General features: G+C 40.2%; 1 protein-coding gene across 3 annotated transcripts; it reads left to right on the top strand.

Moving 5' to 3' along the window:
• Window positions 1-1483: 1483 nt before the first annotated feature.
• ccdc50a (coiled-coil domain containing 50a) lies at window positions 1484-20274 on the top strand. Of its 3 annotated transcripts, none has more exons than XM_075485422.1 (13): window positions 1484-1821; window positions 5488-5550; window positions 8569-8698; window positions 10508-10598; window positions 11124-11226; window positions 13563-14441; window positions 15270-15421; window positions 16141-16188; window positions 16375-16419; window positions 16742-16885; window positions 17025-17107; window positions 17213-17322; window positions 18062-20274. In XM_075485422.1, exons 1-13 carry the CDS (start codon window positions 1767-1769, stop codon window positions 18079-18081), a joined length of 1923 nt encoding a protein of 640 aa, XP_075341537.1. In that variant the 5' UTR covers window positions 1484-1766; the 3' UTR covers window positions 18082-20274. The 3 variants fall into 3 exon arrangements, with proteins under 3 accessions (XP_075341537.1, XP_075341536.1, XP_075341538.1); XM_075485421.1 differs by having other exon boundaries at window positions 16141-16239; XM_075485423.1 differs by lacking the exon at window positions 16141-16188.

The following is a 20274-nucleotide window of genomic DNA, read 5'->3' as shown; positions in this document are numbered from 1 at the left end:
AACCGGAAGTGGAGTATGTTGGCCTTTCAACTTAAGTAAAGAGGTAAATTTAGTGTCTGCTGATAGGCTTTTCTTCTTACAAATGTATGTAGTTCTTGGACCTTAGAGAAAAATAGACTGCGTAGTTTGTGATTTTCACAATGACTTACCGAAGCAACACGTGCCTGATTTGGGCTTGTATGGATTATGACATGACAAATCCCTGGACCCGAAAATGCTCCCATTGACTAATGAAAGCGACAAACTACGAGAAATGTAAAATTACAATTCCTAAAGATACAATTTGTGGTGATTTTGTATCTACGTAGTATATATGGAAGCATTTGTGTAACATCGGGTTATTTGTATCCCTTTGTTATTCTTTTCTTGTACAATTTTGTGTCTCATATTGATCATTTAGCATATCTTTTTGGTCAATTTGTGGCTAAGTCTTGGGTGTTTTCTTTTTTTTGTTTGAGGTCATTTTTTTTTCAATTTGCATCTTTTAAGGACATTTCTTGGCTTATTTTGGAAATTCCTCATCTATTTGCTAGTGCTATTTGTAATTGTGGTCATTTTGCTTATCGTTTTGGTTGTTTTGTGTTTCATTTTGGTCATTTTAGCTACATATTTTTGTGACAGCATTCAGTTCTTGTTTTTTTTTTAGCTTCTCTGTGTCTTTGGGACGTATATTACTCTTGGTCTTTATATTGCAGCTTGGCATTGTTTTACCAATGCTTTGTTTTAAACTCAGGATCTGTTTCTGCATCTGTTTTGGGGATAACATGTTCATTTCTTGGATAAACGTGTCCCTGACTTCTTTTGGCCCTTGGTCCTCTGCCTGTGGCCTGTCATCTGTCCATTATATTTGCTTTTGAATTATCATAATATATATGTATATATATATATATATGTATATATATATATATTATATATATATAAAATATCTATATAAAAGAAAAAAATTTTGGAAATACCAAGTGCATTCTTTTACAAATGTCTCAGTCTAATCAAGTTAAACCCATGATTGATGTTTAAATCTAACCTCAATCATTTATCTACTACATGACAATTCAATATAAATTGAAGCCCAAATGTAAGTTTGAAAAGTTTCAATAATGGTGTTAATGCTCCTGAAATCTTTCATCACCATATGAATGATTTGAGAGATATTGCAAACCAAAATCCATTTTTTTCCAGGTGATAACCACACAGGGCCTTTTTTTGAAAAGTAAACATTTAAAAAAAAAAAAAATATATATATATATATATATATATATATATATATACATAGATTGATTGATTGATTGATTGATTTATTATTATTATTATTATTATTATTATTATTATTATTATTATTATTATTATTATTATTATTATTATTTTAAATGTTTACTTACAACCATAGACATATAGACTTTATAATGTTTATGGTTACGACACTTAGCGCCTTTTATTTAGACATCCCTAGACAGGAAGTGATGTGTTTATCGACTGCGTCGCTTTTGTGGGTCTGGTTGAAGGAAGCGTCTATGGTCAGGGAGGAGGGACGCTCGTAGAAAATCTGACACGCTAGCCTCGGCAGCGACGTATCGGCAGAGGGTGGCGACCGAAACTAATCAAAGGGCCGTCCAGCACCTGAACCATCAATCGGGTTTATGAGTGAAGGCGATCAATCACTGGGCTGCCGTTAACCTTCGGAAGACACGCGGAAGTGCAATTCACCGTCAACCTTTTTTTTTCTAATTTATATACATTTTTTCTTTTTACTTATTATCGGTGACAACATGGCTGAATGTAACGTTAGCATCGACAAGAATAAACTACCTGGAGTGAAAGAGGGTAATGTCCACGTTTCCCAGCTAAATGTGAAGCTAGCCAGCTGTTTGGGGGACACTAGCGGGGGCTAACGTTTAACGATTGAAAACAAGTGTTAATGTTTGGTCTCAGACTCTGTGGCTGTGATAGCTCGTAGCTCAGCCGGCTAGTTAGTATTAGCAAACAAACTAGTCTTACATACAAAAGACAGATGACAACAGTAATCACACTCCTTAGCTTTGGTGCAGGTGCCGCGCCAGCTTTTTGTATCCCAGTCAAAATATGGTTCCAATTTTATATATGTATATACATATATATATGTGTATGCTAGAATATTGTGTCCCCATATGTTTAAGTTGTAGTAAAATGGTTTATGGGAATGTGTCACGACAACATTGTAAAAAAACGCAGTGTTTCAGGGGTCAGGTGACTTGTGGCTTCAGCACAGATCTCATTGAGTTGTTTGCCTGTTTATGGTTCTGAGGATACTGTTTAACGCTTTGTTTTGCCTCTGTCTGTGAAAGTTGCTTCTACTCAAAAATGTCCTTAAAGAAAAAAAACATTGCACTCATCCCCAAACTTTGCTTTTTGCTTCTGATGTCCACATGGTAGTGAGTGGATGGCTGGGCTTTTGGTATGAAATGGATCATTGATGTGCTACTGCTCTGGTTGAAACAACCCATCCTGTGAGTGTGAAGCAGCTGCTCAGCAGGATGCTTGTTATTCTGGTCAGAGACAGAAGAATCCAGCATTTTGCACTGCTTATCCACTCTGCAGAGGGAAAGACTGGGAGAGCTGCTTGAAAAGTTTCAGTTCCATCCCTCATTTTTTGGGGAAAATGGTAAAAACCTTTTTTTAGTTGTCCACTTAACCGCTCTATTGCCAGAGGACTAGCTGAGCTTGTTTACCCACTGCCACATGAAACACAAAGACTAGCTTCTCGCGGTCATCGTGCACAGTGCTGACAGTGATGGTGGGCTTTTTTTTCTTCTTTTTTTCTCCACCCTCAAGTGATTGAAATGATGGATTTGGAGCCTAAACCATAGCTGTGAGCTATAATGCGTATGTGCCCTGTAGCTCGGTGTTGTTATAAACACAGTGGTGTGCAAGCTATAAAAGTAGATAAACCCTCAATAAGATGTCTGTTTCTTGGTTAAGAAGATTAGAAAGCATATGGTGGGAAAACACTCAATCAAATTCCAAACTGGCTCGAGTCGGGGTGAGACTTTGTGGAGGTCATGCCCTCCTCTTTTTAGCATGTCTGCCTCCATTCAAGCAGGCATCTGCCATCTACTACTACAACTACTACCAGCCGATCTGAGCCTCCTAGTACTACTTTGCAGTAGTAACAGGAAATAATTCTTCAGTGTTTTGTGACGTAAAGCTGTCAGGCGCTGTTGTACGTTATCTTTTGTGCGTGTGAATTAAGTAATCTGTAGAAGAAAGCTCTAAATTTAAGATCAGAATGAAGTGAATATATGTAATATATTGTGGCATATCAGCTGATGGGGGAAAAATCAATCCTGCTGTAGAATTGAAAGAATGCCGTTGATGAACGGTGGATGGTACTTTATCCATGTCGACATAACTCCCCATCTGTAATTATCGGAGGTTGTGACAGGTTTTAAATATCCCCTTAGCTCTCCTACACAGGAAGTTGCCTGCCTTCGAAGAGCAGTCGGTACCAAATATTCAAATCGGGGGGAAAAGCTAGTCTAGTTTCGGAAAACACTAAAGGTGGATGTGTTGTGGTGCTTTTGGGTGTTTTTTTAGGAAAGCACCCCTCCTACGGTTTTCTGAAGAATTGTTTTCATAACGAATGCTCTCAGCATATTGCCATCTTCAGTAATACTGACACCAGAAATCGATCCGTATTTGGAGAAAGTTCTCTGGACACAAGCTTATGTTATTGTTATTATTGTTGTTGTCAACAGTTTAGTTTGTGTTTCAGCTGCTTTTGGGGGAAATGGACATAGGTTTTCAACTGCCAAAGATGAGTAAGACCATCCAGGCTGTTTACAGTGCACACATCTGTGATGGTATGGGGGGCGTATCGGGGCACATGGTAGGAGTGTCTTCCATCTGTGTGAATGCACCATTAATGCAGAGATGTTCAGATTTTTGGAAAGACATGCTGGCATCAAGATTACATATTTTTATGGGAGGTTTGTTGTTGCCAGACCTCATTCTGCATGGCTTCATTGACAGTGCGTGTGCCTTATTGGCCTGGTGCAGTCCAGACCTGTCTTTCATAGATAATATACGGTGTGCATCACAAAGAGAAGAATTGGACAACCACAAACTGTTAAGCTGCTGAAATCTTGTAATCGTCAAGAATGCACGCAGGTTGCACTCTATTGGTATTCTCAGTCCCCAAACGGTTAAAGAGTGAAACTAAAAGGCCGGGTTATGGAACACAGTGGTAAACAAGCCTCTTTCCCCACTTATTTGTTGGCTGTGTGGCTTGTTTAAATCTTCTATATGTGAAGAAGTTGGTCATTGAAGATGCTGAAAATAATGTCCTTTGTATTTGTATCTGTGAAACGAGGTATAAATGAATAAGTAAGCTACAGATTTGAGGGTTTTTTTTGTTTTGTTTTTTGGGTTTTAGAAAACTTGGTTTGAAATGGGGTTACGCTTAAATGGATATGATTTAGACATCTATAAATGTCTTTGAGGAAGCGGCCCATCAGTAACTTTTTTTTTTTTTCTCATTTCGCAGGAAATTCTCATCTCTAAATAACCCTACATATAGATAATCTAACATCACTTTGCGCATCTTTCGGGGCTTTTTGTGGTGCGAGGGCAATTTCTAGTTCCTCTCCAGTTTCACATCATGCAGTTTTTCAACAAACATGAGCAAACCACATGCCAGATGGCCAAGCTATCAGCCCGAGAAACGGTGTAGTTTTGACTCTGACTTTGAATTTTCTGATCGCTTTGTTTGTGATCCAGTTGACACGATCCTCATACATCGCTCTGTAAACTGAGATGAGTAGTTGAGCTTCATAATAACGCTATGCTGCGGTCTTTCTTAACCTCGCTAGGCTGCATTCTTATCAGCTCATACACGAAACAGCACAGGTTTGCAAAAATTCTCCTGTTGTCCTGCTCGTTAACCCGTTCAACAGCCTTTTCACTTTTAGCAACTTTGAAAATGATTTAGCTCGTCATCAAGCTCTGCAGTGGCCTGATCAGGAGCCATTCATTTGAATCGGGTGTGCTGGAGGAGGGAAACATCGAAAACATGCAGGGCAGTGGGTCCCGAGGGCCGGAATTGAGAAACACTGGCTTAAGTAGATCCATATTTTGTTTGCAGTGCACTTATCTCAATCTGTTAACAGTTAATTGAATAATGTCCACAGGTTATATAAAAATTGCTCCGAAACAGCCATGCTGACACAACTGTGGCTGCGTTCATAATTGATTTACTGACTTCATGAAACAATCAGCAAATGACGAATGATCTGCTAGATAAATTGAATGACTTATTGATAAATCTTTCACTAGTGTGTAGGCAGGTGGGCCGGATGTTACTATAAAGGCCACATTTTAATATCTCATCTGTCTCAGATTTCACCTGCACGAGTTGCATAGCGTTTGAATGAGGATGCATGGTTGAAGCATCCTAAATGTTGTTACTTCAATTCAGTCAGATGTATTCTTTTTTTTTTTTTTTTTTTTCTCCAGTGTGCCGAGACTTCGCTGTGCTGGAGGACCACTCCCTGGCCTACAACCTCCAAGAACAAGAAAGTAAGAGAGTACAGATAAGCCGTGTTTTATTTCCTCCCGATTCCCACATTTTCGCCTCAAGAGATGAGTGAGTCGTCTTATTTCTACCAAGGGTAACTTACGTGGGAGAAACATTGTCTTATGATGGCTCCTGTGAAATATTCAAATGTGTGACAAATTTTGTGAATTCTAATTATTTCAGGCGGATAGACTGTCATACTTCTCTTTGTGGACAGAGATGAAGGTAAAACAGGGTAAACTGCAGTGGTGAGCTCTTTGAGCTAATACAAACTCTGTTTCAGCCACACAATTAACTGAGTGAATGGCGCAGGGTGCCACAGCGGCACTGTGTGAGAGCAGGCCTGTTGAATCGGTGAACTGACGCATGTGGTTTGTCAGGATCGTATTCATTTTGTGTGCTGCAGCTGTTGTACAGAGAAGGCCTGATTTAGATCTAAAGTTGGCCAGAGTAACGCTCTATAGTCTCTCGACTGCATGCGTGTGCGCTGCACTTGTGTGTTTAGTCAGCTACGTGTTTGTCCTTGCCCCATTAGGTCATCTGATGGTGCTGTTCATGCGAGAACATGTGTAAATAATTACTTGCATATTTTGCACATGATTTTTAAAAAAGAGAGGATGTATCCATGCTTCTGTTTTTTTTTTACAGTAATGGGATGAAACAACAGCTCATGATTTTTTTTTTTTTTTTTTTTTTTTTTTTTTCTGCTTTTGAAAATGTTCTTTCTTTGGCCAGAGGCTTCATTTGCTTGGGCGTTGTTGCTGTAGGGTAAGCCGTCTCCTGCTGTGTTAGGCTGAAAGGACATTTTTGTTTGCCTAGGGGTGCAGATAAATATAGCCCCAGACAAAACAAGGTCTTTCCTTCAATCATTAACAAATGCAGATGACATTAATGACAGTCTTCACCTTCACATATATTTAACCTGTACTTGTTCATTTAAAACGATAATAACAGGAACCAAAAGGAAAAGGCTACTTCTCTAAGTGGGTCTTAGAAGTTTGTCAGCGTTAGGATTTGAACGTTTTGATTTGAAGAGTGGATGAATTCATAGTGGAGACCCAGTGGAAAACAGTAGATGTCACTTCACTGCACTGAACAATAGTCTGTTTCTCTGTTTCCACAAATATGCCACTTTCCCCGCTCCATAAAAATTTTAATTATGCTGCAAACTCTGCCAGAAGTCACTTAACCATAGCCTTTGTGCATATCAGCTTTAATCACTCTGCGATTGCTTGGCTTGCCTCTTGTATTATTAACCCTCTTAAGCCTTAGTGGAGTAAAACTAAAGCCTCTTATGCACCAGACCAGCTTCAGAAACCAGTGGCAGTAAAGTAGCCCATGTCTCCTCACATTGCCATTGTGTTGGCTAAAAATGTTGCACTTGAACACGCCACAAAGATAAAAATCTCCCTGCAAACTAGGTCGAACAACCTGTGTTAGAGGAAATAACTTTGCAGTGCAGAAAGGACTTGGTAGTTTTTACATTATTTTATAAGGTAAAAAAAAACATAGACAAAAGTGTTTGTATAAAACCAGCTCTTTATAAGGTCAGCTTTTAGTATTTCGTAATTGAGTGTTCTTATTGTGCGTAGACTACTCAAAAACCTGTGTTAAACTAACTTGGATTGGTTTGCACATTTGTTTAAGCTCATGCATAAAAGAATAGCAAAGTTAATGTTAGCACAGAGAGCTTATATTCTATACCTAACACCCAGAGTGACCTTTGCCACGGACAGTTCCAACAGATGGGGAAAAAATGTGGAAAAAAGCAGAGATAGCACTTTACAATCTGCAGACATTCTCCAGTGCTTCTGAGTGCTGATTGCTGCCTTGGTGTGTAAGGACCACGAGGCTCGTTATTCTTTGCTTTTTTTGTCAACAAGTGAAGTGAAGTGATTTGTGCTGGAAGAAAATGTTAATTTCCCCTTTGACCCTGGAATTCATGAGGAGATTGCAGGCTGATATGAGAGTTATAGATATACAGTCTATAGTCTTTTTTTTAGCACCTTAATTTAACGGTGATGAGTACAAACAGCTGGCTTTTATTTTCATCCAAATGTCGTCACATGGAAAACTTCTGATATCGCTGTGTCAGTACTCTGTTTTTTTTTGTTTGTTTTTTTTTTTTTTACTTCTCTGTAATCTGCTCTCTTTATTTGGGTTTAAAGCTCTCTGATGTCCCTGAGGTTCACACATTTGGCCTTTCTCCATTTAACCCTTTTTTTCTTCTTCTTCTTTGTTAGTTGAATGACGGAACATGTCTGGAAATGTTTTTATGATTTTTCTCCCCCTGAGAGATGAATCGGTTTTCCTGTTGAACAAACACGGCAGTGGATAAATGATAGCCTTATCTTGGCTTTTGACATATTTTTCGTGAGGTGTCGTAAACTTAAACAATTGATGGCAGCGTCACCGCCAACACCCCCCCCCCCCCCCCCAAAAAAAAAAAATCAATGATTAACCCTTTGACTTTTTATCACGTTGGCACAGCTGTGACTCGGCTTCCTTTTTCAATCCCACCAGTCAGAAGCAGAAATGTTGTGGAGCTTCTCACGGTTAAATTGGCAAATGTAATTTGCTCCTTTTTCACATGAAAGCTGGCAACCGATCAATGGATGTGTGACACAGAGCTGAGCGAATGAGTGATGCACTCCATGCTTACAAAGTGTTGGGAGTGCGTCAGCAAGCGAGATTTATTATCTGTTATGGCCACAGCGTGCCGTCACACAACCTTGGAACGACGCCTCAGCTGCAAACCTTCATTTCTCAGAAGCGAAGCGCTCGCTCCGTTCATCACACGAGGCTGAAACGTCTGCTTCCTCAACGTTTATCTTGTTCTCCGCAGACAATCTTCACACTGCTGCTCTTCGGAGAGGAAAACGTGAACAAAAAAAATAAATATAGACTTGTAAATAAACTGCTCGTTATTTATCTGATTCCACATTATTAGTGCTGTCTGACTTGACCTGGTTTGTGTTTACACATTTTTAAGAGCACCGCTTGTATGTTTGTGTCTTTAGTTGAGAGCCACTTGGCTTCCAATGTCCATAAGAGCCGCCTGGTGCAGAAGGACCTGCTAGTGGCCAAGAAACTACAAGAAGAGGAGGATGAGAGGGCAAAGATCCAGAACCAGAAACAACATGTTGAAATGTGGGTGACTCACACACACACACACACACACACACACACACACACCAGTTAAGTATGGGCAGTAAAATCATACACAAGAGTATCAGCCAATGAGGAGCAAGGATCACTTTAGACTGGGCAGCATAGTAATCTGGTGAAAGATTTAGATTAGATGTATGTGACTGTATTTGGTCTTTTTGCTTATTTTTTTATGATAGATTAAACGTGGGGCGTTAACTTGGTTATGATTTTCTTTTTTTTTTTTTTTTTATAAGTGAAATCAACAGAACTGTAACTTTATATTTGTTTGATATAATTTCTGAAATGAAATGTCCTGAAGTAAACCCGTAAGTAATAACTGAGGTCAGTGGTTGTTGGGTTGAAAAACGCAGTTTCCAACTAGTCTGAAATTGCATTATTACTCCAAACCACATTAATCCAACACTCCCACTATGGGTAGCTTCTCATTCGTTAACAAGGGTATCAGTAACCCTCTTTATTGTTGTAAATTACAAGGTAATGTCACTTTGTTTTTTGTTAAAGAACAATATTCAGAAGGTTTAAAGATGGATTTGGGGACTCGTAAGATACAGACTTAGCATTCCTTCACTTTGTGATAAAGAGCAGCTGTAGCTGTTCAGCAGCTGTGCTCGTGAATGTTGCGCTAGTTCTCAAAATGCATATTTGTCTGACAGTTTGACATATATGCACACAAACATGCAGAGAACATTGCAAGCAGTTTAAGTGGATCATTTCCAGTTCTTGTGGTCTCTTTGCGGTATTGTCTTTAGCCATGAGATATGCTTAAGTTCCTCAGTGGGCTAGTTAGCCTTTGCAGTATCCAAACATGCCAACTACAGCGGCTTGTTGCGGGAAACAAGTTTCAACATAGAAAAGTGTTGTGTTGCTTCTCGTTCAATCCGGACCTTTAGGCTGCAACAGAGGCTGATAAAAGGTCACTTGGAGTTAAAGCCCTTCTCTTTGCTCTGCAGTTTTTATCAAGATAATATTGCTGACTCAGTGAGTTCACAGTTTCAAATGTACAAACATAGACAGCTCTAGTGGTGAGCTTGAACCCCCAGAGAGAGACCAGATGCCCCACCGCTCATGCAGGCCTGTGCTGCTCGTCCTGCTGCTAGCTCATAATGCCATCCAGCCCGCATGTGCCAGTGCCACCTCATGGCCACCCACTCTCAAGGCAGTGGAACATGCAGACACACGGCAATACGGCAACAGTACTTTTTTTTAAAAATTATTATTTTTTTTTTTTTTTTTTATATGTACACGGTGTTGAAGGCATAGTTAGTTTACTTTCGCCAACTTCCTTCTGAGCCGTTAACACTCAGGTGCATTCAGGGTAGATACCTGTTCAGCTGCTGCCAGTGTGGCATCACACTCATGTATGTGTGTTCCCAGAGAAGGGATCTTTGCATAGCAGACCTCCAGGCAGATGGTGTTTTCTGTCAAAATCATGCTGTTTAGAGACGAGTGAGCCAATGCAAGCTTTTGAGATCAACATCGTAACAAGCTCCTGCCAGAAGCTCACCCGCTATCTCGCTGCATGCTAGACAACTTCAAAGCCGTCCTCCCTTATGTAACATGACCGCTTAAAATGTATTTTATTGTCAAAGATATAAAGTGGCTAAGGCGGGATTTTTAATTGAATCATGCTTAAGTGTCTTCACGTAACTTAATCCGTTCAATGTAGCCCATTAAGCACAAGGAATACAAATAGCAGTGTTGTCAAAGCCCTACTTTAGCATCTGTTCTTAATGTTCTGTTGTTGGTTCTCCTCCACACTAAATGCACATGAATCTGTGGGAACACCAGTGAGCGTCAAGATAATGAAATCGCACAGGAGATTCAGGAAGAACTGGTCCGACAAGCAGAGTGGCAGCGACAGCAAGAAGAGAAGGATGCGGTAAGGAACAAACGCACACATTTCTGCCTGAGCAGGTACAATATGGGCTGCATCTACTTGTCAGTGCCTTGTCTCTTATTATTGATGTCCTGGAATGATTTGGCCATTCATATTGAACTGTTACCAAGTTCACGCAGTCCTGTCTTTGTGATGGCCACAAAGGTTTAGCCTCTATTTTATTCTCAAAGTCCTATTTACAATGTATGTGCCGCCTTGTGTAAAAATCAGAGATTTGAGGATTTATTTTTATTTTTTTTCTCTGATGCCAAGTTGGCACGATTTTGTTAAAGAGGAGAGTTCTAAAATCCGTGTCTGTTTTCCACATATCAGCATTGACCAAGAACTGATGTTCAGGTTTAATCCATCAACTGTTAAATTACAAGCACCTTTTCAGAATATCTCAGATGATGCTCGTTATCTTTTTCAATCTGATGGAAATCTCCTTCTGTGTGCCAATTGACGCATCTCACCATGGTAACGTGATTTTATTTTTATTTTTTTCCCCATATTCCTTTTTGTTTGTAGGCCATTGCTCGTAAGATGCAGGAAAAGGAGATGAAAGAGGAGAGGAAGAGACAGAAGCAGCTGGAAACAAACTTTGACGAGGACTACTTTGAGGACCACGCAGGTGGGGGAGAGCATCACTCGTGTGTGTGTGTGTGTGTGTGTGTGTGTGTGTGTGTCATATGTATTTCATTGCCTCTGTGAGCTAATGTGGAAGAACTGATGAATGGGTGGACATTTTATCCCTCTAGCTTTGAATGCGTGAGGGTGTGCTTCCGCTGGAGACTGTTGCTGACTTCAGGCAAAAATACGGGGATGCATTTATAATCGCGTAATTAACCTTGAAGGAAGACTTGCATTTTCCTGCCGAGAAATAATTAGTTATTTTGCTCCCATTTAAGAGCAGCTGCTGGTCCAAATGTATTCAGCAGTGCTCCAGATACAGCTTATAAGTGCTTTCATATCAGATGCTGACTTTGATATTAAAGGGAACCTCTTTATTTTGCCCCAGTGATAATTATCCACAACAAAAGTTTAGTTGTTCCAGTATGTTTCTATTTATTGATATACCTCCAGCATACAAGCCCACAAAGACACACACACACACACACACACACACACACACACACTGCATGATTCATCCCACTGAGGTTCATTTAAATCCTTTTCTTTTCTGTTGGAGCTTTGATCCCAAATCCTGCATAATCTCCATGTTGAGGAATGCAGGTTCAGCATGGCTCGTTTGTAGAAGATGACAGTTTTGGTTTTTCTGCTGCTGAAATGTCAGACATTTAAGTGTGCAGTGTCGAGGTCTGAGCCTGGCCTCGCCACACGTGTGACTCGAGTGTTGGAGGAAGTTCAGCTTTTTTTTTATTCTTTTTTTTTTTTTTTTCTCTCTGCAGCTGTCTCTTCCTCCTGAATTTAATGTGGCAGATTATTTCCCATTTTTCATGAACGGTTTGGATATATATATTTTTTTTCCTCAGAGCACATTAATTTAACTCCTAAGTGGTGATCAGTCCGGAGAGTCATTTCTTTGTTCATACTGACAATCACTGTTTACGGTGCATCTCTTCTCTGTTTTGCAGCTTTACGAAGACGTAATAATTCTTACTTTGTAAGATTAGTGACGCAGCAACTGAAGCTCGGGTAGTTTTGGGGCTGTGTTTGAAGTGCATACAGCTTTGAATAGACACAGACATTGACCACTTTGTTGACATAAACACAACTGCAACAGTGTCTGCAGCTGTCAGCCTGCCTGACTTGCTTTGTCTGTGTGTGTGGACGGCAATCCATTCTGGTGCCTTAGCTCCTTGTAGCAGATGCTCGGGATGTAGCAAAAAAATAAGCAACTCGTCACTGCATTCACTAGACTATTTATGCCACCGGCGACCCCACTGTGTTTTTTGTACAGCTCTGTACGTTGCGTAACCACTCGAGTATAATGTCTCTGTGCGACTAAAACTGGATGAGCGTGAATGTGCTCATGGCAGGACAAAGATGGAGTTCCATTGTTTACTGTTTATCTTGAGTTGTGATGGAAAGAATTTTGTTCATGGCAGAATGTTTGTAAGAAAGTTCTTCCTCATTTGCACATTCACTCGCCCTCTGGATCATCCATCCAGAGGGCTCGGGTGGTGAAATCGGCTCCTCTCAGGAAATGATGGGCTGCTGACTGTGTTGGTCTTAATCTCGTGGAGTCAGAACACAAGTCTCCACTTGACTTTGGCACAAACTGTCAGGAGAGAGAATGGGGCAAATGTTTTTAAAACCAGAATGAACTAAAAGGGCAAACATTCACTAACCCTATCACTGTGGGAAGGTACTGGCAGTCAAGGTGTTTTTCAGTCAAACTTTTTTTTTTTTTTTCACAAAATCTATTAGATTTTAAGGAGCCTGTTGGATAACAGGAATTCCTTTGCAGTGAGTCACACCAGCGATGATTGGCTAGTGCTTTGTGCGTCTTCAATGTGCATTTCCACTCATTTGTTTTCATTTGAATTTCTGTCCATCACTCAGGAGACTGGTTTTCATGGAGTTTTTTTTTTTTTTTAACTAAGATAAGTCATTCGCTTATCATGCTGAGTGTTTGCTTTTCTTTCCTTTAACTTGTGTGCCTTCATTTCCAATTGTCGATCAAAATCAAACTGTGTTCTAAGGTATTACAGTATATATTGGCTGTGTAGCGTGAAATTATTTTATATTTATAAGACCTAATTTTATCAGGCTAGGCTTAATTTTCCTTGGTGAACACATTTCTGAACATTTTTGGCACCTCTAAAACCTGCATTTTTCATCCACTGCCTGAACTTTGTCCTTTGACCATCACTCTCCTCACAAGTGCTGTTTAACTACATGCTTACTAACTATCTTAGCTTAAATCGTCCATGTCTGATGTTCTTTTTCACATTTCCATGTTCTCATGAACCATCATCAATCCCTCCACTCTGTCCTGCTCAGCTGCAAGACCCCTTGATGTGGACAAACCTAGCCGCCACAAATCAAGTTCCCCTGGTCGATATGATACGTACTCTCCAGTCCGATCGCGACAAGATCACTCTCCAGACCATTATTCAACTGAGCCAAAAAGGAGCAGGTACCCGAAACTGGATTCTGTAGCACCCCATAGCCACTCCAGATATCCTGAGCACTACCTAGCAGCAGAGGGAGGACGTCACAGGAATGCAGATCCATATCCAGAGCACCTGCTGCCCTCCAGAGGGAAGCATGGGGACAGGTATCCAGAGTATGAGCCTGCACACACCGGCAGAGCCAGGGACCAAGGGGGCAGGGACACAGATAGAGTGGTGAGGAGGAAGGAGAGACCAGCTAGACCACCTCCACCACAGAGTCCAATAGAAAGAGACACGGTCTTGGATAGAGATAGGCATAGGCATGACAGAGACAGGGGCAGAGATCAAGACTGGGAGAGGCATGTGGGAAAAGACCAAAGGAGAGGCAGGGAGCAGGACGGGGACAAGGAAAGATCCAGAGATGGAGGACGTGATGTGGACAGATATGAAGAGAGAGACAGACAAAGACGAAAAGACAAACAACAAGCAAGAACCAGGAGTAGGGAGAGAGAACTTGAAGATGACTTTCCGGAGCCAGGACACAGCAGAGACAGGCCGAAGGGGAGCAGGGCGTCCTGGGAGGAGGAAGAGGATGATGGTAGGAGGAGAGCCAGGAGCCGGCAGCGTACCCATTCCAGCCCCAACGAGGTTTTTGATGAGTTCAGGAGCACTGAAGAACGAGACGACACCAGGGAGCCCTGGGACCCCCGACAGGGGGAGGATCCCGGAAGGGAGCGCAGTCATAGTCATCCCAACAGAGAGACAGGTACCACCCTGAGCATCCCTCTGGGCTCTGCAGGGGTGTTTGTGTGGTGTGCTGCTTTCTGCTGTGGCAATCTCTGGTGGTGGGTCGATCTAACACGGCAGTCACTAATGATATCACTGCTTTTCCCTGTTTAAATAACCAGGATCCAAGTCTTTTTTTTACAACAGGTTCTGATAGCTTGAAATAATTTGTTGCTGTTGTGGGGTTCGCTCTCTCTTATATTTTTTTTTTTTTTGCTGAATTGTAACACTGCTGAAACTGACGTGTGCTGTGGTTTTCCAGTAGAAGTAGCTTCATGCATTTTACAAAGGGTTTCAGGGTTGCTGATCTGGTTGTATTATCCTATCAAAAGAAAAAAAGCTCTTAACTGACAAAATCGTTAACGAAACACAATGATAATCGCCAGTGGAGATTCACTGAAGCCCTTTTAGGTTTCTCGAGGCTTTAACTACAACTGCAATCAAATGCAGTTGCAGTCGAACAAGCTGCTGATTGATCAACCATGCAGTGGACTCTAAACCTTTCAATCAATGTAATTATTTTATTCATCAAGACAAATGCAGGAATTTCTGACTTTCCCTTGACGTCATGTAAATCACTAATTATAATTCTTGGTTTTCAACTGTTGACTGGACAAGACAAGCAAATGACATGATCACTGCTTCTTGGTAATTGTAAATTTCTCGCAATTGTGTGACATTAGAGAAACAGCTCTTCATGCCTGTCTGTTCCTTGAAATTATCAATCTTTGCAGCCTTGATTTTCTTCTCTTTTTTTTTTTCCCCCATGTAATATACTTATGCTTGTGTGATTTGATTCCACCTGCAGGTCGTATTGTGAACAAAGTGAGCGGAGCAGTTATAAGAGAAAGTGAGTACGGACTGAACGAGGCCACCAAGGGGTTGGTAAAGCTCGATCTTCGTGAGCAGGAGCAGAAGGACATGGAAGTTGCAAGAAAACTGCAAGAAGAGGAAATCAAGGTAGGAAGGGAAACTACATGTGTCACATTTTTTTTGTAATTTGTTAACATGTAAGGCGGGCTGTCATGTGCACCATTGTTGAGAAATTAAACACTCAGGCCAAGAAACGGTGACAAACACTTAAATACAAGAAGAGAGAGCTGAATATTAACACTAATGCATGAGACCAGGTTGTAGGTCAAAAGTGTACACAGTCACTCTGAACCTCTTCTAAAGAGGCTTTACTAGATGAGTGGTCAGAGCAGTCAGTCCTAATACAAAAAGTTGGTTTGTTTGTTTTACTTGGGGAGATGAGTCTCCTTTTAAAGCCGAATCATGACTTAGATTCCACGTGTGGAGGTGAAGAAGGTATATATTGTGCCTTGAGATGACATTTGTTGTATTTGGCGCTATATAAATAAAAATGAATTGAATTGAATTGAATATTTATATAAATATATTTATATTTATGTCTTAGCCAGAAATCACAAATGGGGTGATTTCTGGCAGGGTGGACCCTGTCATGGAGGGGAAAGGGTAAGAATGGAAAGTATACAGATGTCGCTTCCTTGTCTCTTACTATCTTGATAGAGCTCCAGTTGGTAAACTTTTTTTACTTTTTATTTCATCCATATGATAAGCATTTCCATTACTTTTTAAGAGGTCCAACATTAGCATAAGAGGTGTGATATAGCGAGTACAAGGTCACTTCTTTATATCAACTGCCTTTGTTTTAACAGAACACCACAAAAGGAAAAAAAGAACGTCTGACTGGCTCTTCAAATTCAGTATGGAGTCTGATTTTGATTTGTCTCTTGATTTGGCACTCAACACATAAGGCAAATCTGAAGCCTCTTTTTAAAAAAATAAAAATAAAAAAAACTCGATCAGAGTAATTTCTTATGTTACATGATGTTGGGACGGCAACATTATGTATGTAAAACTGTAATGTTTTGATTATTCCCTGGTTTCAGGCAAGCAAGATGCATGTGCGTGCAGCCCAAGTAGCACAAGACGAGGTGAGTGGGCAAGTCTGGAAACTTTTATGTTGTCTGTCCTCTTTTTATATTCTTTCATTTCCCACGTTCAGCCAGTTAAGTCAGCTTTATGACATTTAACCCTATAAAATCCATGTCTAAACCAGACATTATGTAATGCATAGCCTAGTGTTATGTTAATTAGTGCCTGTTTTAAATAAACAGGCTGTGAAATGAGTATTTTCTGATCATTTCGAGTGGGAATTATCTAATGTAACATGTGTTAAGCCCATATATGAAAGCCTGTTGGACATGAAGTGTTTTCTTTGCTTGTGCACATTATCCGGCTTTCTTGCTTTGGCAGGAAATCGCCCGACTCATGATGGAACAAGAGAAGAAGGAATACAGGAAGAATCGAGAGCGGGAGAAGGAAAAGGAACGAGAAAGGGATAGGTTGGCAGTGGAGAGGATGGCAATGGAAAGGAGGCGGCAAGAGGGAGAATACAGGGTAATTTTCCATAATCATACGTATTTTTGAATCATGGGCTTAGTGGCAAATTTTTTTTTTTTTTTTAGCCGTCGTTTTATTGTGTATAAACGTCGGCTTCCCCTGAAGCACTCGGACCATAATTTTTGTTGGTTTCCAGCCAAATCCAGAGGAAGTTGTGCGGCCCAGAACACGAGAGGAGGCTGACTACCAGAGGCAGAAAAATCACAGCAAGCCTGCCAGGTACAAGAACAAACTAAAGACCCAATATTTCCAGTCAGTCATGAAGCAGAAACCCCTACCACATCATTAATGTCTTGGCTCTTGTTTTCTCCCCGTCTGTCTCAGGCCTCCTCAGCCTCGTACACATGACTATGAGAATGTGAACTCTGGTTATGGCTACTCAGACAACCCTGTTGCCTCTCGCCCTCCCACAAGACCAGAGGCTGCTTACAAAGGTACTAACAGTGTGTTCGTAATAAAGAAAAATGTATTATGTGCTGCTTGTTTCAGGACCACAACAGTGTATTTAGTCACCCAATACATTAATGCCTATTCTGTAGCATAGCCTATGTTTATTCTTTGGTCATATTAGCATTTTCTAATTGTTTGAAGTGATAAATTCACTAGATACTCACACAACTGGCATGACTGCACATGTAGGATGTAAGTGTTACGATAAAGAATTAAAAAAAACTGGAGATCAAGATGGATTTCCATTAGCATAGAGGATAGCATAACTGACCAAATTATGATTCTGGTGCTAACTGGAAAATTTTCAGTTCTTTGTGCCAGAAATTTAAAAAAAAATTAGTCTCAAAACATTGGTTTATCATTTCGTCTTTGACATCCATTTAAAAAGGTGAAAAATGGTGAATGCAGTTAAGTGACACTAAGTGAAAATTTATTTCCTTCACTCATCTGTCTATAAACATCTAAAAAAAAGAGTTTGATATTCGTTTGGAACAAAAACAGCACTGCTGCAAACGGTCTCTAAATGAACACACATAATTAGGCATTTCCTCAGAGAAGACCACTGGCACACAGGAAGTGATGAATTTCTCCAAAGCATAAACATAAGTAATGGTTTCACCTAAGTAGAGGAGCAGTTAGCATAAGAAGCAGAGACCACAGAGTAAATAAATATCTGATGAACCGGCATGCTGATAAATCTCTGTCTCTTCCCTCTTTTTCTAGGTGCCTATCACAAGCGGTGACTCTGGAAAATGTCCAGACATGCTGTCATGCTGTCAGTCATTCATCCTTTTTTGTTTTTCCTCTTCTCTTTTTGTTGCTTGTTTTACTTTTTTTAAATATTTATTTATCTTTTTGTTATCATTCAATCACACTCTGTTGACCAAAAGCCTTTGGGACAATCCAATGAGTAGAAAATGGGATTCTTATCTATTTATTTTATTTTTTAAATTGTTTTTTACAACTCTCCAAAGTTGGCCCAGCGTTGAGGAAGTGGGTCTAAGAGTGCTGGAACCACTCTTTTTTTTTTTTTTTTTTTTTTTCATGCTCCTTTTTTATTTTTACATTGAGTGTTATATTTCCTTTTAACTGACTTGACATTTTGGACAAGCTTAAAGAAGCAGCCTTGCGAAATAAACTCCCATGATTCATAGCTCTTGGAGGAACCGACTCCTCATCTGCTGTGGTTATTGAGTAGTGTGCTGATGTTTGTCCCATCTGTGGACCACACCATCTCATGGGCTTAAAGGCCTCAGCTGGATATATTATAACCATGCAGTTCCCTCCTAACTCTTCATGGGACATGTCTGTCTGGTGCACGATGGCTGCTGCTACAGTGTCTTAGATTACAACATGGCAGCTGCTTTGTACACCTGTGCTGCAGTTCATGCTGTGCAACAAGCAGCCCCCATCCATGTGCCACGCAGGCGAAGACTGAAGGAATTCATCTCTGTTGCTGTATTAAACTGGAAAAAAAAACAAAAAAAAAACACCAAGCCTTTATCACGGTGCTGGTAATTCTGGCTCTGCCATGTGCTCCCCCGGGTTCCAGTGCAGATGAGGTGGAGCTTGGTGACCATCCATGGACATTAACTGGCTGTATGCTGTGTCTTTTTCTGCTTGTTGGGGGTGGGGGGGCATTCTTAGCCCCATGACTTTGTACTGTACTTACTGTTTCTCTGTGCATGCTTACTGAGAGTGTAAAACTGTGTACATGCATTTCAGCTCTATCAATAATCTGGCTCATTCTTAATAATCAGAAAGGGCTAAAGCTACAAAAAGCCAATAATATTCTCTTTGTGAATGGACAAAATATCTACTCACTTATATTCTACTGCTGTTTAAAAAAAGAAAAAAAAACTATTTTCTGCAGGTCTTTCATATCAGCTTTTCATTTACAATCCAAAACTGAAATGCATGTACTTTGCTCCTCTTAATCCTGAATTCAGAACGCGTGCGTTTTTATAAACTCGTGCCATCAAATTGTGTCAAATCATTGAGGAGATCCTAGATTCTCTTTGGTCCAGAAATGTTGTTGTACAAGTTATTTTTCTTTGAGAAGGGACCTTTATATTTATTTTTTTTACTCCATGTTGTTTATTCCCCTCACATTGTTCCCTCAGTTTTGGTTGCCCCACAAGCTTCCCTGCTGTCACTTCCAGTTGTTTGTCTAAAACTCAAAGGCAGACATCACTTCCTGCCTTACAGAAAACAAACATTTCCACAATACAAGTCCATTTGGATGAAGGGAAATCAGTTCATTCTTGCTCAACTCAAATGAACCCATTTGAAACTTTCTGTTCATATTGCACAAGGGAAAACGGAGAGTTAATTTTTATTCACACCATTGTGACAGCAACAAAACGATTCACTCTAAACAGTCAGTGCTGCATTCAAGTTCTTGCAATGTCATAAAAAGTTGCTGAAATTGTACATCGGCTTCCAAAACAAGCTTCCCCTCATGTAAAATTTATTTTTTACCCAAGTGTGAGCTGGACAAACAGAGGAAAATGATGAATTGAGTCATGTGCTAGTTGCTGTTGACAGAATGGGATGTGTGCCATATTTTTTAACTTTCCAGAGACTTAAATGGGAAAACCTCGAAGTTGTGGTTGTAGCAGAATTAGTGCTCAAAGGTGGGGTTCTGGATTTACTTTGAGGAGAGCTCCACCTTGTGGACACATTGGATATTAAAGAGTCAAAACTGACGTGATCAAGATGAGTCTTTGTATTTGGATGTTGTGCATCAGGGATAACATTGATTTTTAGTGTTGTCTGCATCATACATAAAGTTTGTAATCTTTGATCTAGGGCTTGTATGCAATATACAAATCATGAATTGACAGTGTTGGGATTTGCTGTATCATTTTGATTAAAATTGTGGAGGTTGCTCCATGTATAGCATCTGCAAATATAATAAAGTTTATCGGCATTTC

The sequence above is a fragment of the Odontesthes bonariensis genome, chromosome 15 (assembly GCF_027942865.1).
Source record: "Odontesthes bonariensis isolate fOdoBon6 chromosome 15, fOdoBon6.hap1, whole genome shotgun sequence".
NCBI lineage: Eukaryota > Metazoa > Chordata > Actinopteri > Atheriniformes > Atherinopsidae > Odontesthes > Odontesthes bonariensis.
This window is presented reverse-complemented; position numbering and strand designations above follow the sequence as displayed.